Genomic DNA, 15,884 nt, shown 5'->3' with positions numbered 1-15,884 from the left:
ATATATATATATATACACTCGTCTTTTGTACAGAGTACTACACGAACGCAAAATTAATGATAAATATTCATCATTGGATTAAAAATTGAAACAATTTTTAAGTTTTTGTAACTATATGTTAACAAACATTTTCATAATTTCTGCATCTTTTCTCGAAACAGGTAGCGTACATGACAAGTGGTGAATATACATCGTATACAGAATTTACGCAGTAAATGTGTTCGCGTTACATATATATATATATATGTATATATATCTTTTTTCTTTTTTGGCGAGAATTACTTGTACCTTAATATTTATATCCCTCAATTCACTCGTATCATTCGCTGCTCATACGCTTGAGCTCGTACGTGTACACAATATTTTAGTGTGACTTGTTTAAATCGATGTAGCATTCGTTGGCTGGACAGCAGTTTAGAAACATTGCGGTTACACACTGATTTATTCGACAAGTCCATTAATTCAAACCTAGATAGCTTCTTTTTTTATTTTTATGACAAAATACATATATGTTATCGAAAAAGTGGCGTAGTAATCGAGAGCAAAGAAAAATATTTCAACGATTAATAAAAAATTATAAATTTTTTAAACTTCAATATTTTTGCGGAAAACGCAGAAAAAAACTTAACACATATATCTTTTATATATATAATATGTATTATATATCTCTCGCATATACTTGTTTCTCTGTCTCTCTCTCTCTCTCATTGTTATATATCAAATTTGCCATCAATCACAGATCATTTATTAAATTTCAAATTATTGTTTTATTAAAAAAAAATTCTTGTCACTATTTAGTTAATTTGCAACATCAAATACTTCGAGACAATTAGTTTTAGATAATATTCTTATTAAGACAAGATCAAATAAGTTGCAATTTTAACCGAGGATAATATTAATTAATTCGATACAAAAATTAAGGCCATCATAAAATTTTCGCCACGAAATCAGCTCTAAATTGGTTGAAAAATTCGTCACGTTAACGAAGAAAGATGATGATCGGACGCCATGCAAATATATATTCTCTTTCTCTTAAATTTCTTACGATCACAGAATATATAAGAACTAGAGATTTACCTTAGCAATTATTTTGTCTTTCCACTATTATCGTGATTTCACAATATGACTACGCAGTTTCGCTTTAACTCTTCAAACTCGCGTTTAATTCACTGTGCACGATTCCGTTCGCATGGTACGTATTTCGTTCTATAGTGATACTGGCAATATATTAAATTTACATTTAACAGAAATTAAAAACATTAAGTCGCTTGGTATTAATTAATTTGCAACTTTAAATCACAGAAGAAACGTGTTTGATAACATCATTTCATGTAGCATTTCTTAAAATTCCTCGGTGCAACGCTAAAATATCACACTCTGAAAACAACGATTTTACTTTTATAAAATATTGAATATGTATATATAAATACTAATAGAGATTATCTAAAATAAAGTCGAAATATCCGACTGCACGTACACGATGAGAAAAGTCGCGATTAAAAGTACATGTGCCTAAAAAATAATTTCGTCCCATGTAAGCTTCAATATGACACAGTTATGAAAAGCTAATTGATATCAGAAAAATATCATATGTTAAATATATAGTAGGGGAGTAACACAAGAGAAGTTTATTGAAAAAGAACTGATTTAGAATGGTAGTACAGAAGACTTCTATGAGGATTTTATACCATAAATAATATTTACGGCATTAGATAAAACTAAATCAAAGTCATTAGAGTGAAGTGAATTAGAGATAGACGAAAAATATCAGTAGACATTTAGAAACTAATTATAAAAAGACACTAGATATATGAAAAACTTTATAAAAATTGAATAAAGAGATTTAGATTGTGTGTGTGTGAGATAGATCAAATTAAAATGTGTATAGTAATCCTTGTATAAATTCACAGAATTTAATAGATTACGTATATACACTTATGAATATATACATATTCATACACGTAATACATATATATGTATTACAAATGTTAAAAATAGCAAAGAAGTGATCTTAGCATTTTCAAAGCATATTCAAATTTACATGGGAAGAAAAAGCTACATAGTTACGCACAGAGGATATCATTATCATTATCACATCTATATTGTTAATCATAATTCCTCTGCAATCTTTTCGCAAATCAATTAATATTGGCGTACGTTAAAATAGCGATAGTAATCGTGATAATAGTTATAACAATTAACAACAACGATACATTTTCACGATTCCGATATAATACCGCTTTCTGCGCGCATGTTATATATTATATTATATTATATACAGTTCTTAAAAAATATTCGTATATATATGCATATAAATACACGTATACAAACATATATATATACACACATATATAGGAAATATACTCCGAGCGTAATATATATCGCGATCGCATAATTTAATCCAACAAGTTCCTGAGTCAATATTTGTTCTATAAAAATTCCACATTATCTCGTTAAGAAAAATATACATAAGATTTAATCGAAAAATTATAAATAATATCCGATTAAATAACAAAAGTTCATGTTTCTCCACAATTGATTCTTCGTAAATATAATCATTTATTCTCTTGGCCAGCAAAAGCGTTGTTCATATTTCTGTCGCTAAATTACTCGCTAAATTACTTCCACGAATATAGTCTTTTAAAAATGACACCATTGACACCCTATCGAAAATTATAGTCGCTTTCTTCGCTACTATACGCTTTCCTACTATATATTTTCGTCTATCAGTCTGGCAGTGTCCTTTTTCTCAAACTTTCACAATACAGTTTTCTTCTTTATCGCAACTATGGCTGTAAACTTATACTGTGTGATTTTTTTATAAAAATGTTCATATATATATATGAACCGATAGTTAATTATTATGTGATGTATCGTGATGAGAATAAAGCGCATGTAAAAATGTGTGTAGACACATCTGAAAAAAGTAAAAATTTTCAAAAAATTTCTTGTTTCTTGTAACATTAGTCTTTTTACAAAATAAAAAACCGAGCACTATTATAATTGCAAGAATATAAATTATGTTTAGAAAGACAAATATCAAATATATGATTTTAAGATCACTTTAAAATAATCAACAAGCTAATTGGGAAATTTTTTGAAAATTTTGGAAATTATATATAAGTTTCAAAGATGTAACAAAGCTATTGAAATAATGGATATGATCGTAGATTAGAATCATAGATAAATTATAGTACATATTTCCAAGGTATATATATATATATATTTAAGTTTATACAAAAATATTATATATTTATATGTAGAGGATTTCATATTAACAGGGATTATCACCCTTGTTCTTAATCATAATTCCTCTTTCAAATTTTGAGAATTATATTTATATACAACTTTTATTTTTATTTTTTATTTTTATAATTTAATTATTCTTATTATCTTTTAAATCATTATGTATATAAAAAGGAAAGTAATAACAAGCAAGAGCAAGTCTATTTCTATAACATACTCTTACAATATGTAGATCATGCTGGCTTACAGGGATCTTAGATGGACTCTATAACACTGAGTGAATTTAATCTTAAAGGGGGAAAATCAAAAGATATGAATACAAAATATTGTAAACCACGTCAAATGATTACAGCACTAATAACTTATATATATATATATAAATTTAATTTCAATTATATAATATTTATATATGAGATTGGTTGTATGTAACCAAAGATTGGACATTTTCTACACATCAACTACAATATTTGTGTACGTTTTTTTATAGTTTTTTAGGCACACAAACTGCATGTTTAAGTTGACATTGTTACGATTCCAACAAGTTTCGAATCGATAGAAATTTCACTACGATAGAATTAAAATATTGAAATGAAATACCAATTAAAGTTTTCTACAATGGGATATTATGCTACATGTACAAAAGAAAGAAAGAGAGAGAAAGAAAGAGAGGGGGAGAAAGAGAGAGAAACAATGAAGCAATTATGTAATAAAAAGTAAATAATGTACAATAGTGTCACATGCTACTATTTCTCTACCAAACTATTTCACAAACTCTAAGAAAGAGAGGAAAAAATTAATAGCGTTTTCGCCCGGCTTTGGATAGCTCTGAAAACGATTAACGATAACAGTCTCACGTAGATCTCGCGTAACGGTCTCCAACATCTCACATTCAAGTATAAAAAAAAATATATATGTGTGTGTGTTTATATATACATTTTTTTAAACTATATATTTTTATTATATATTTTTTTCAGTGTCCAATAAAAATTTATACAAAAAGATAATTGCTTCCAGAGCAATTCACTTATTGTTAGTCGAAAATGCTACAAGAAAGAAAAAAGAAAGTATCGTTCAGCGGATGCGGGGAACTTTTTCTTCCTCTTCGCCAGATATATAAATATCTGTATTAATCTTAAAAAAGAAACAACAAATTATTCGTAAAAAGATAGAAGGCACACCGACAAAATGACAATGAAAAACATGATCGTTTTAATAGAAACACACATTTCTATCTACCGAATATAATCTATACAAAGTATTTACATGCAAAGAAAACTGTACAGGAAAAATATATAAAGAAAATAAAGAAAAAGAGAAATATTTCTATTAATATAAAATGTATGTATGTCCAATTGTCGACCTGCCTTCCACTCTATAAACGTTTTTTTTCTTCTTTGTGAGTCTCATCTAAATCACGAAAGATCGTGTTATCAATGAATTTTACTATATCTGATATTCAGATTCAGATTCTTTTCTATGTCTTTCTTTACATCCGACTGACACAGTATCATCACAGGAAAATATATTTTTACTAATTATAAAAAACCAGGGTATAGATCATGTAACTTTTCTCTAAGGCAAAACCATAAAAAGTTAAAAATTTTATTATTGAAATTAATAGTAATTTTTTTTTACTTTTCACGTTTCCGCTCTAGGAAAAAGTTACATGTTCGATATCCAGAAAGGAGCAAAGAATGAAATATTATTCTAAACAATTTAGCTCCTCCCAATTTCCTCTATTATATGTACATATATTGTCCGTCCTACCGAACGATACGAAATAGAGATGTTTTACTCCGGTATAGAGGGAGGAGGTGGTGGAGGAGGTGGCGGGGGTGGCGGTCCGCTCGGCAAAGGTGGTGGAGATGGAGGCGGTTCAAGCGGCGGTGGAGGCAACAACTGCGTATCATCCTGCCGAGCGGCCGATTGATTCTGGTGCATTATATTTTGTCGGTTCTGATAAAGATGATTCGGGAGTAAGGACGGCGGCGGCATCGACGTGTTAATTGTGCCGCCGTCCGGCGTCATTATCAGGGCGTTCCCCGCCGGGTACATTTGATACTGAGATTGCTGAAACTGTTGTTGATAGTACTGCTGATACGCGGGATCATACATGTACCCAGCGGGTGCGCCAAAATGCATCGACGATGGATAGTTAGCGTAAAAATACGGTTCTGCGGCTTGGTCGAGGTAGCCAGCAGCCCCTCTCGCGTCGTATCCGCCAACATCACCGCGAACCGCGGCCGGGGGATGATGGGACTGATGGGACTGATGGGAATGATAAGGAACCTGATGATGTTGATGATCGCGGCCACCACGGCCGTTATCGTAATTGTCACGCTGGTAGTGACCACCGGCGCTACCACGCTGACCGGCAGCCGCGTGATGTGGTGGTGGCGGAGGACCGCGACCGTCGTAATGTTGACGGCCGCCTCTACCACGTACCTTATTATTGCTGCCGGAGTTATAATGTCTGCCGTTCTGCCGTTCTCCAGGTCGGTGGCTCTGGCCGTAACCCGTTGCGGGTATCATCACCGTCTGCTTCTTTGTTGTAGGCAGCGAGGAACTGCTACCGAGGATCACCGAACTGTTGCCGGTCATCTCGACGAAACGCTTCCGAGTCGTTGGTTCGTTCGTGGATAATTCGGAAGAAAATTGGGCAGAGGCGCTCGAACCGTTCGTCGACGACGATGACGGCGGTTGCGCGGAACTCCTGGAAATACCGTCAGTACGTATTTTGATCTTTAGCGAACCCTGTACCACTGGCAGCTGCGCAGGCGAATTAGGCACATTGTCGTTGCCCTTGAGTCGTTCCTTCGGAATCTTAATCTTCAAGCCCGTGCCCTGCGGCGATATGTTCTTATTCTCCGACAAACTAGAACCTGCGCTAAGCATAGTGGACGATGTTTCCGTGCTCAGGTTCAACTTGTCCTTGGGGATCGTGATCTTAATGGGCGCCGCCGCCGGTGTTTCCTCGCTTCTTTCCTTTTTCTCCCGGTGCCTCTCCTTGTCCTTGTCCTTGTGTTTATGCTTATGTTTCTCTTTACTCTTCTCTTTATCTTTGTGCTTGTGCTTTTCCTTCTTCTTCTTCTTTTCACTCTTGTGATGTTCAGATCGCTTCTCTTCAGTCGAGGGAATTACCATCTGAACTGATCCGGAAATTGTTGGCATTGCCGGTTCTGCCACATTGTTATCGCTATTTGGCAGCATCATCGGCACACTGTCGGAAAGAACACTGATATCAACCGTTGAGGCTATTGACGTGAAATTATCACTCATGGTCGATATAGACAAGCAAGGAGTTGTCACTGGCAGCTGATGATCCATCAACGAATGATGAATAGATTGTTGCTGATGTTGCTGTAGTTGTTCCTGGTGCACTTGCTGAGAAGGTATTTGACTAACCTGTTGCAGGCCCTGCAACAGCGACGGCATCGGCGCCAATGGTTCTTGAAGTAATGCACTTATACTCTGCGCGGATTTAATCGGCGACAAGTATTCGAGTTTCGGCTGCAAGTGAGAATGCAGCGACAATTCCGAAGGCCTGTGCCCCGATTGATCCTTCTCTGTGTAAAACTCCAAGAGCTCCCTTTTCACACGTTGTTCCGGAAATTCGTGCTTTATCACATTAAGATCCATACCGTTTGTCAGCGTGTGCACATTTAATGACGAGATTTTTTGCTGCGCAATCGCATTGAAACGCGGCGGATCCGAGTCGAACGGTTTTATGAGTTCCGGCGGCTTCAAATCATTAATGACAGACGATGCGCTGCTGCTTCTGTTATTAGACGTTGACGGATTGTCGCGTATTGGTTGTATCAAGTCGGGTACGCGACCGAGCATCTTCATCGCCTCCAGACTGGATGTATCTTCCATTTTCTTCTCGGTTTTTTTCACAGACTGCTCACTCTCACCAATACTCGACGTACGAGCTCTCTTATGCACGAATGTCACCCCATCGTTGGAGGATGACCGTTTCATCGCTGATGTGTCTTGCGAAGTCGGGGAATTTGCAAACGGCGACACGCGTTCCTTCACCTTTGTAGCTGCGGAGAGTGGCTTTTGCTTTGATTTAGGCCTCGCACCACCTTGAATATGCGATTCTCTGGGGGTGGTTGGCGTCTCTGGACTAAAGAGTGATTTGTGCTTACCAGGCGGTGTATGCAAGTGCGAGCTCTGCTGCATGTCGACGGAATTCCTCTCAGTGGGATCCTCGTGCGCAATTGTTCGCGGTCGCTTCTCCGATTTTGGATCGTCCATGTTATTCAAATTCAGACAAGACTGGGAATTGCCATTTTTGATGGTGTCCTTGAGAATCTGGGATACACCCTGTGCAGTATGCTGATTGTACATTTGCGCCTTAGCAGGCGCAGACTTTTGCGTCACCTGTAACGACGAAGCGCTCGGCGATATATCCTGAGAAAGCGCATTCTGACCGATCATCGCCACGTGCTTCGTATCGCTCGTTAATGAACTATTTTGCGACTTGTCCTGCTGCTGATTGTATTTAGAGTGATGCGCCTGCTGTTTCTGCTGCGCATTCATCAGATACGGCATGTCCTGCTTCGGCGGCGGCAACGGTTTCTCGATCAACTTCCGTACTTCCTCGCATCTTTGTTCCAACGTTTCTGTCTTTCGTCGTTGATTCTCGATTCTATTTATATCTTGATACTTGGCAGATTTGAGCCGTGGATCCTCTCCTCGATACAACCTCTTATCATGCGCTTGATGTTTGCTATCGAGTGCGTTCAGTCTATGTCCACTATGGTTGTTGTTACTTATTTTCTCTTGTAAACTACCATATCCCGAAGAATCTTGCGTGACGTTGCTGGCGTCCGATCTATGAGACACAGATTCGGACAAAGAACTGTCTAAGTTGGCATGAGCGTGTGACGAATGCACGATACTGGCGTTTGTGCCTGTTGCACCAGTATTATGCTCTCTCGACAATCGTTGCCTATTGGAATCGCGATTAGGTTCTCTAGGATGACCACTGGCGGAATGTCTCTGTGGCACCGGTTGACCAACCTTCATGTCTGGTCGATGATGATGATTGTGATGAAGGCTCGTGCTCTTTTGCACCGGCATCTGATGCTTGCTCGGCACGCTTACATTCGACATGGGCTTGTGATGATGCGAATGGTGAGGAGGCTTGTTAGGATCGGCAATATGGCATCCAATCGCCACGGCTGCCGCCGCCTTTTCTCGCTCCAAACGCTCACGTTCCTTCTTCTCACGGTATTCTCGATAATCCATCGTCGTCGCTCTCGACGTCGATATTCCTGCGGTCCCGGTTTTTTTCTCATCCTGTTTCTCGTGTTGCGTGTGATGAGAGCGACTCGAATGACCGACTGCGACAGCACCGTCCGTCGTATGATGAGAAGAACGACTTGAATGAGCGACGGCGCCGTCCGCCGCGTGATGAGAGCGACTCGAATGAGCACTGACAGCAACAGAGGCGGTAGTGGTAGAAGTGGAGGTTATGCTGTCTGTTGTATGATGGGATCGATTCGAATGAGCAGCAGCGGAAGCAGTGTGGGCACTACTATCCATCGAGTGATGAGAACGAATTAAATGAGCGACGGCAGCAGCAGCACTGTCAGCCGGCACTGCCGGAGATTGTATTCTACGCGGTTCGGTATCCTATCGAAAAGGAAAAACGAGTTAGAATCTGCCCATAGAACACCAGACTAGAAAAATATTTAATTCATAATATCGCGCAAGATTAAACGGGGAAAAAAAAAGAAAAGAAAAGCATAACGAGATTGTTCATAGAATCTTATGTATGAATTACTTACAAATGGGGAATTTGGTAAACTTGGATGATGAATGCTTGGACTCTGACTTGCAGAAATACTCATAATTTTCCTTTTCAATCTTGATGGACACTTGTCGAATATGTGCAAAAACTCGTCTGTCAATTCTTGAAGTAAGTCTGCAGTTACAGTTTTGTCTACGTACCAGAACCATTGCCTTCCTTCAGTACTTTGAGGTATCTGTATGTAAAAAAGAAAAAGTATCTGTTAGAAAATCATATAAGTCAACGTAAGAGTGAGAAAAATTAAAACAGACATAGACCGACAAATTAACAAAGATAAGTATAATGAATATGACATCGATTGTTACAATATTCATTTGTATTACTTTCAGATTATTCCGCATAAATTTGCGTACATACTTATGAAATATATAGCTCTCTTACCTCCCAATTTGACCATTTACATGCGAGATGTATACAAAAGCAGGCGACAACTGTGGGCTTATATTGCAGACACATTGTCGTCAAATGTAAACTGAAAAGAAATACTCGTATAAAAAATAATGCATAACTTATAATTATAAGATTATTATTTAACAGCTATACAAATTTGCAAATCAAAACATAAATGCTCTCTTGCGACACAATGATATGCGTTAAGCCTGTATACAGTTTTAGTAATATTAGGAAGTAATATGCATTACCTGTTAGATGCCATAAAGTATGATGTTTGAGCTAATTCTTTGCTTGCTAAAATGAAAAGATTACACAATTCAATGTAATTGAAACAAAAGTGAAATGCTGGAAAGGCACAAGAATTTAATTTGTACCTTTCACTAATTGACAGCATCTGACAACATGGGTGTGTGGATGATCAATGGCAACATCAAACCCTAACGTCTGTAGAAGAGCATTTTCATTGAACACCAAATCTTGAGCTTGTTCAAGAAATTGCTGTAAGTAAAATGCATTATTATAAGATAATATTCAGAATAGATAAAATGTGATTTAATTATAAATTAGTATCATTGAAACTTACCTCGGATCTACTGTCAGGTGGTGGTTGGTCTCTGTGGAGACACATGTATGCCATTTTGATAACATGTTCTAATTTCCTTGGCTGTTCTTCTACTTTTGCTGCTAAAAAAAGTGACGCCACAGCAATAGCATTCCTGTGAAACTGGGTTAGTGAATGGAATACGTAAAACCTGTGCATGTAGACTATAGCTGTGTTGATACATAATTGTGATCTACGTTTTGTAAATTAAGGAAAACATTTCATTTTCATAGAATTTATAGACATTGAAAACTGCTAGAATATTCATGGAAATACTATAAAATTGTATAATTTGTTTAGCACAGAACAATTAGAAATTATACAATTATTATCTTTATATTCTTGATTAGTGGTACAAGTGCGTTAAATAATATTACGACAATATTTATTATATCCTCATATAATAAGCACATTCTCCAAAATTTATATAAATTTTAATTATTAGTACTCTCAGAATATTATACAGTTGTTAAAAAATAATTATAATATACACTATCCTTTATAGAATATCGCATTAAAAAAAATGAATAAATAAAAAAGATCTGCATACTGTTTTTATTGGAATGCAACTGAATATAATTGCAAAGTATATTATTATGTCTATCAGAATATACACGACAAATTTGTTTTCAATTTGAATCAATATACTAAATAAAACAGTTTGCAACATCTTTTTTTAATGCAAGATTATATATATATGTATATATATATGATTATATTGTACATGACAAAATATTTTCATCGAAATGTTTAAAAGATTTTACATAACTAGATATTGTAAACGATCATTTTTTTGCGCAATTCAATATATAAAATCTAATAAAAATATGTAGCAATATTTTCAATACGTAGTACTATCTCTGCAGGATAATTCATAATGTATACAGATACAATTAATAAATAAAAAGATGGTCCAATCGCAATATTCTCCAAATTCGAAAAACAATATAAAAAAATTCTTTAGAGAAAACTTCTTTTTAAATTTAGAAAAAGAAATAAAAACAATAAGAAAAAATATAGACTATATTTTTCTATTGCTACGTTTTTACGAACATGATACAATTAATTCATTCAAATGGTAAGATTAGAAAATAGAAAGGTACAATAGTTTAGAGGTGTAAAAAGAATTTATTTAGTTTTATTTTCAGATTACATTCACACATGTCAATTTCATGAAATGTGTCAACAATTTTGTTTATATTTTTTCCTAATAATAATTTAGCGTATGATAGGATCTGATAACAATTCTGCAAAGTTTACTGAAATATTAATATACACCATTAACATATAATCACTAGAAAAGAAGTTCAAAGTGTAAAGAAACAAAAACATTAATATCTTTTAACAATCTTTTTAGCTAAATATATTGAAAAATAACAACTGCTTTTTGCATGATGTAGGTGAATAAATATAGTTGACGATTGGATTCTGAAAAATTCTAAAAATCCATTATAAAGATCCGAAATAAAAATAAATAAGTTTTTCACATATTTCCAAATCTATTCTGACACATTGCGTAATGACCTGCAAAGATAGTACTGCGTTAAAACTTAACGTAAGTAATATTTAACGTTTCTATGTTTCTACACACGCCTAGAAAATAAAAATTCAAATCTTATTACCGTGACGACATGAAATACTTGGGTAACATGAAAATATCAATAGATATATATGAAATTTGTAGTTTATATTACTATCAAATTCGATTCAGTAAGGATAATATTTGACCTTTCTTTACTTTCTTATCAATCAGTATTCTCCATTATTTTTTGGTTACCAATCAAACAATACACACACATACACGTGTTTCGAGTAGTGTGACACGAGTCTCATGTCTTCGATTAACAGAGTTTCCTCGTGCGAAATAAATTTTTCTCTTTTTGTCGTCGTAGAAATTTGCATGAATGATCGTTTACGATACCTGTAATGCACGAAATTCCAATATGGTGAATCCACTGTTCCCGTCCATTCATCGTGTCAAGAGACCGCTCGACACGTGTCTAGGATTTACGGCAACGCGACAAGAAATCTCATTTCGTGTTTTTTTTTTTTTTTTTTTTTTTTTAATGCGATGTCAGAATTAAATCAACGACGAAAAAGATTATCTACGAAACGACACGAGAGGCGGGGAAGAAATGTTACGAGAAGCGAGGAAGAACGCAAGCAAACATTTGCACGTATAAAAAAGGATACACCACGAGTCTTTGTCCCATATCCTGGATGAAATTGGCCGCCTGCTGCCGATAGCTCAGCTCCTTGTCCCCGTCGATGCCGAATCTTCTGCTCGGCGTGCTTGCAAGCTGCTCTCTCGTAAAGTACCATCGTTCGTCAGCCGCCATTTATATGTACACACAATTCACTCGAGATCGAGTAAACGATGCACACGATTCACGCGATCGTGTGAATATGGACTAGCGGGGAGGGGAGATGCGGCGAGGGGGAGTTTCGAAGACGAGCACTCGATATAAGCACTACTAAAGTCACGTCCCGTCGTCTAATGTCACGTCGCTCGCTCGAGCGATCCAAAATGGCGCCGTAGTGGTATAAGAAATCGTAAACACTGCAAAAAACCTAGTTCTTGCTCGCGAGAGAGAAATTTTCGCAATGAAAAGAATTTTTTTCTCACAAATTGCGTTTTTTTAGTTTCACACCACGTGATACGTATAAACTACTAATTCGACTAACGAAAAGTTAGAAATCCCTGGCAACTTGTCGCGCCATTGCTTTCCAATCGTATCACCTTGCTCGTTCCTCCCGCGAACGCATGCAGCAATTAATTACGACAGGAGCACCGTCGTTAAACGAACGTAACGTAAGGCATGAATTCCCTGTAATTATCGATTCGCGTTTATGAAATGCGGGATGATGGAGAATGCACTCTCATAACCTCAGCCGCACTTCGTCGAGACGGCGCATCGTCATCGGGTTCTCCTCCCTGCAATCCCGACGTGACAACGTAACGCTGATGATCGAAGATGTATCGGTCGCATTACACGTTGCGTAACTCGTGGACGAACCGCATCGTCGAGATCACGTCGTCGTCGTCTTCCTCCTGCACCTCCTCCTCCTCTCTTATTTCTCTTCTTTTAGGAATGTTCGTCCCCGCGAGTCCTCCTCTGACGACTCGGGTTTCGGGTTTCGTCGCCACTCGAAGGTAGCGCGACCGCGGTCGAGCGTACGCGCTTTCCGACGTGCACCTAGACTATTGGACACATTTCACGAACATCGTAAAAACGTATCTAGATAAACTTGCAAGATACGAACCAATCAAACGTCTGATTCGAAGGACGCCATATTGCTACCTTCTTCGGACTAGTCGCGTGATTGGTTGATCTTTCGCATGTCACATGACTACTATGGCTGCGATCCGGAAGACGCTAGAGATGCTTCGAAGCATTTCTAGCGTCTTCCCGACCGCAGCCTATGCACTTCATCCGGTTAAATCCCTTATGGCGACATTTTCAGATCGGATACACATCGTGTTTAAATATTCATGCATCGTGACTGGTGATATCGAAAATAATTTGGCATTTTCTATCAAACTATTTATTATATAATCGCCAATTATAATCTCAAAACCAACAACTATAATATAACGTGTGAATATTCCAGAGACACGATATTCATCAGACTCGAAAATATCTAAAAACCGAAAACGACCCAGGTAGCAGAAGTAGTTTTGTGACGTCATAATGACGTCAAAATGGCTACATTTGCTACTTGAAAATAGCTGCATTTTTGCACCAAACATGCGTGGATAAAGATAGTAAAAATAGCTATTTTGACGTTATTTTGACATCAAATTAAGTCAAAATAACGTCAAAAAGATTACCTATTACTTTTGCTACCTGGGTCAGTCATACACACATGAAATGATTTAAATATATAATTAAATAAATAATTAAAATAATTAATTAGTTATTGTTTTTAAAAGTAATATATTAGAAAAATCCAATTAATAATAAGGAAAGTTATAGTTTCTATACATATATTTTCTTTAAATATTCTAGTAAATTGAAGATTATATAGGTTTGTACTTTATAGTTGAACTAGTGATGTGCATTAAAAATGAAATTGATATATACTTATATTTAGAAATTAGAGAGAAAGAAAGAAAAGACAGAAAGCACAAAATCAATTTTGCAAAAATTTCATAAAAAATTGTACGTTTGATTTATTTGTTACGTTACGTTCAATTCGTTCCAAGCGCATGTACTTTCTTTAACTTTTGCTTTGTGCGCGTAAAAAATGCAATATATATAATTATTTTTATACTCACCCTTTGAAAATCCTTTTGAAAATTTGATTTTTTGTCGGCAATGCAAAAAAAATTGGAATTTTCAGGCAAAATCGTACTTATAACGTCGTCTTACACGCACACTATTACTTCATCCTGCTTCATCCAAGAATACAGAGAGCAAGATTTTGTATTTTTTCACCCTCTTGTCTTTAGGGCTGAGTTCCCTTTGTGCTGTAAATGCTGAAGGTTTGGCTGACCAATCAAAATAAAGCACTCTTTGTTCCGATTGGCTAATCAAAGGTTTCTAGTATTTACAGCGTCAAATGGAACGCAGCCTAGAGGGCCTTGCAGGTTGCAGGCTGTCGGATTGTAAAGCTGTATATATAGGGTCTTTTTCGCGCACTTGTATTATTAAAGGCGAAAACTTGGATGGAATATATGTGCCGGAGCCAATAGATTATTTTAGAATGATTAGAATAAATATATAAAGATAAGAGCTAATATTAATATATATTATTTAGTAATTAAATATTTATGTAACAGAAAACGAGGAAAGTAAAAATGTTTAGAGATAAAATAAAAATTACTTACTCTATTAATTTTAATCTATCGACTTTGTCGACAAATATAGTCCATCAAAGTTTTCCCCTTAATAACGCACGTCGCATACATCGCTGCATTTTTTACGGCGGTGCACGGAAGGCTTTAGCACTCGAGACAGCCAAAAGTCATTAAGGTGAATGCATTTCCAAGAATCTTCAATGACTTCCATGAACAATAGATCAGGTGAAAGTTAAGAAAAAAACAAAATTCATTTATCATCGCCAGAAAAACGGTTTTTTCCACGGTTTTCATTAGAAAAATATGTTTGTGAGCACGACTATATAGATGAGTAATTGTGAGTATATATTTTAAAGAAAACGGTACTGATTGTAAAATTTATTTAATAAATTATTTTTCGTTAAATTGTAGAAAAAAAATGGTTTAAAATTTTTCGATTTATTTTTTATCAAGAAATATTGCCTTGTATTTTATAATGAGCACAAATTAATTAACATGTACATGTATTATATAGTATTATAGTAAAATATATATGTATATTTTTTGTATATGTGCGTACGCATGTACGGATATTTCTCATTCGGTCTTATTCTTACCTGACCTTTTCTTTGACAAATTGCTGGGGAAGATTTATGAGGCAGCTTTGAAAAAGTAAATAATAAACTTGCTCTGTTCCGTTTTGTTTTCAAGGTGACAGGCACTTTCTTATCTTGTTATATATCTGCCCGTTTTGAACAAGGCATTATTTTTCAGTGAATTTTAATATATATACTAATTTTAATATATATAAAAAGAGATAACTAGATTAGGGATTATTTTTCTGTCTCTATCTAGATTAATTTTCAACAATCTAAATTTATTTTTAACGGTTTTCATGTTCTTTTCTAGAAACATCTATAGTTTATTAATCTAGCAAATTTTATTAATGTAAATATAAATTTATATAAATTTTTTTTAAATGTGCTTTGTGATGATGAAACAATATATATTTTATTGTATATTAGGAGCGTTTGATTGACCAA

General features: G+C 35.5%; 1 protein-coding gene across 2 annotated transcripts in view; it reads right to left on the bottom strand.

Annotated features, from left to right (window-relative positions):
- Positions 1-13,250, bottom strand: part of LOC115240950 (cyclin-T) — a 17,038-nt gene extending 3,788 nt beyond the window's left edge. The window contains exons 1-7 of one of the 2 annotated variants that reach the window (XR_003884840.1): positions 12,255-13,247; positions 10,044-10,254; positions 9,835-9,958; positions 9,709-9,754; positions 9,449-9,539; positions 9,045-9,242; positions 5,692-8,889 (exon numbers count right to left, since the gene is read on the bottom strand). Coding sequence is in view for 1 of the 2 variants with exons in the window: in XM_029816416.1 (XP_029672276.1) it covers positions 5,038-8,889; positions 9,045-9,242; positions 9,449-9,539; positions 9,709-9,754; positions 9,835-9,958; positions 10,044-10,254; positions 12,255-12,400 (4,668 nt within the window). In the remaining variant the exon portion in view is untranslated. Of the gene's footprint in view, positions 1-8; positions 8,890-9,044; positions 9,243-9,448; positions 9,540-9,708; positions 9,755-9,834; positions 9,959-10,043; positions 10,255-12,254 lie in introns of those variants that run through there. The other variant, XM_029816416.1, reaches the window with a different exon arrangement.
- Positions 13,251-15,884: the final 2,634 nt, after the last annotated feature.

This window comes from Formica exsecta, unplaced genomic scaffold (assembly GCF_003651465.1).
Source record: "Formica exsecta isolate Colony F162 unplaced genomic scaffold, ASM365146v1 scaffold458, whole genome shotgun sequence".
Classification (NCBI taxonomy): Eukaryota; Metazoa; Arthropoda; class Insecta; order Hymenoptera; family Formicidae; genus Formica; species Formica exsecta.
The sequence above is the reverse complement of the archived record's forward strand: the minus strand, read 5'-3'. Positions and strand labels throughout refer to the sequence as shown.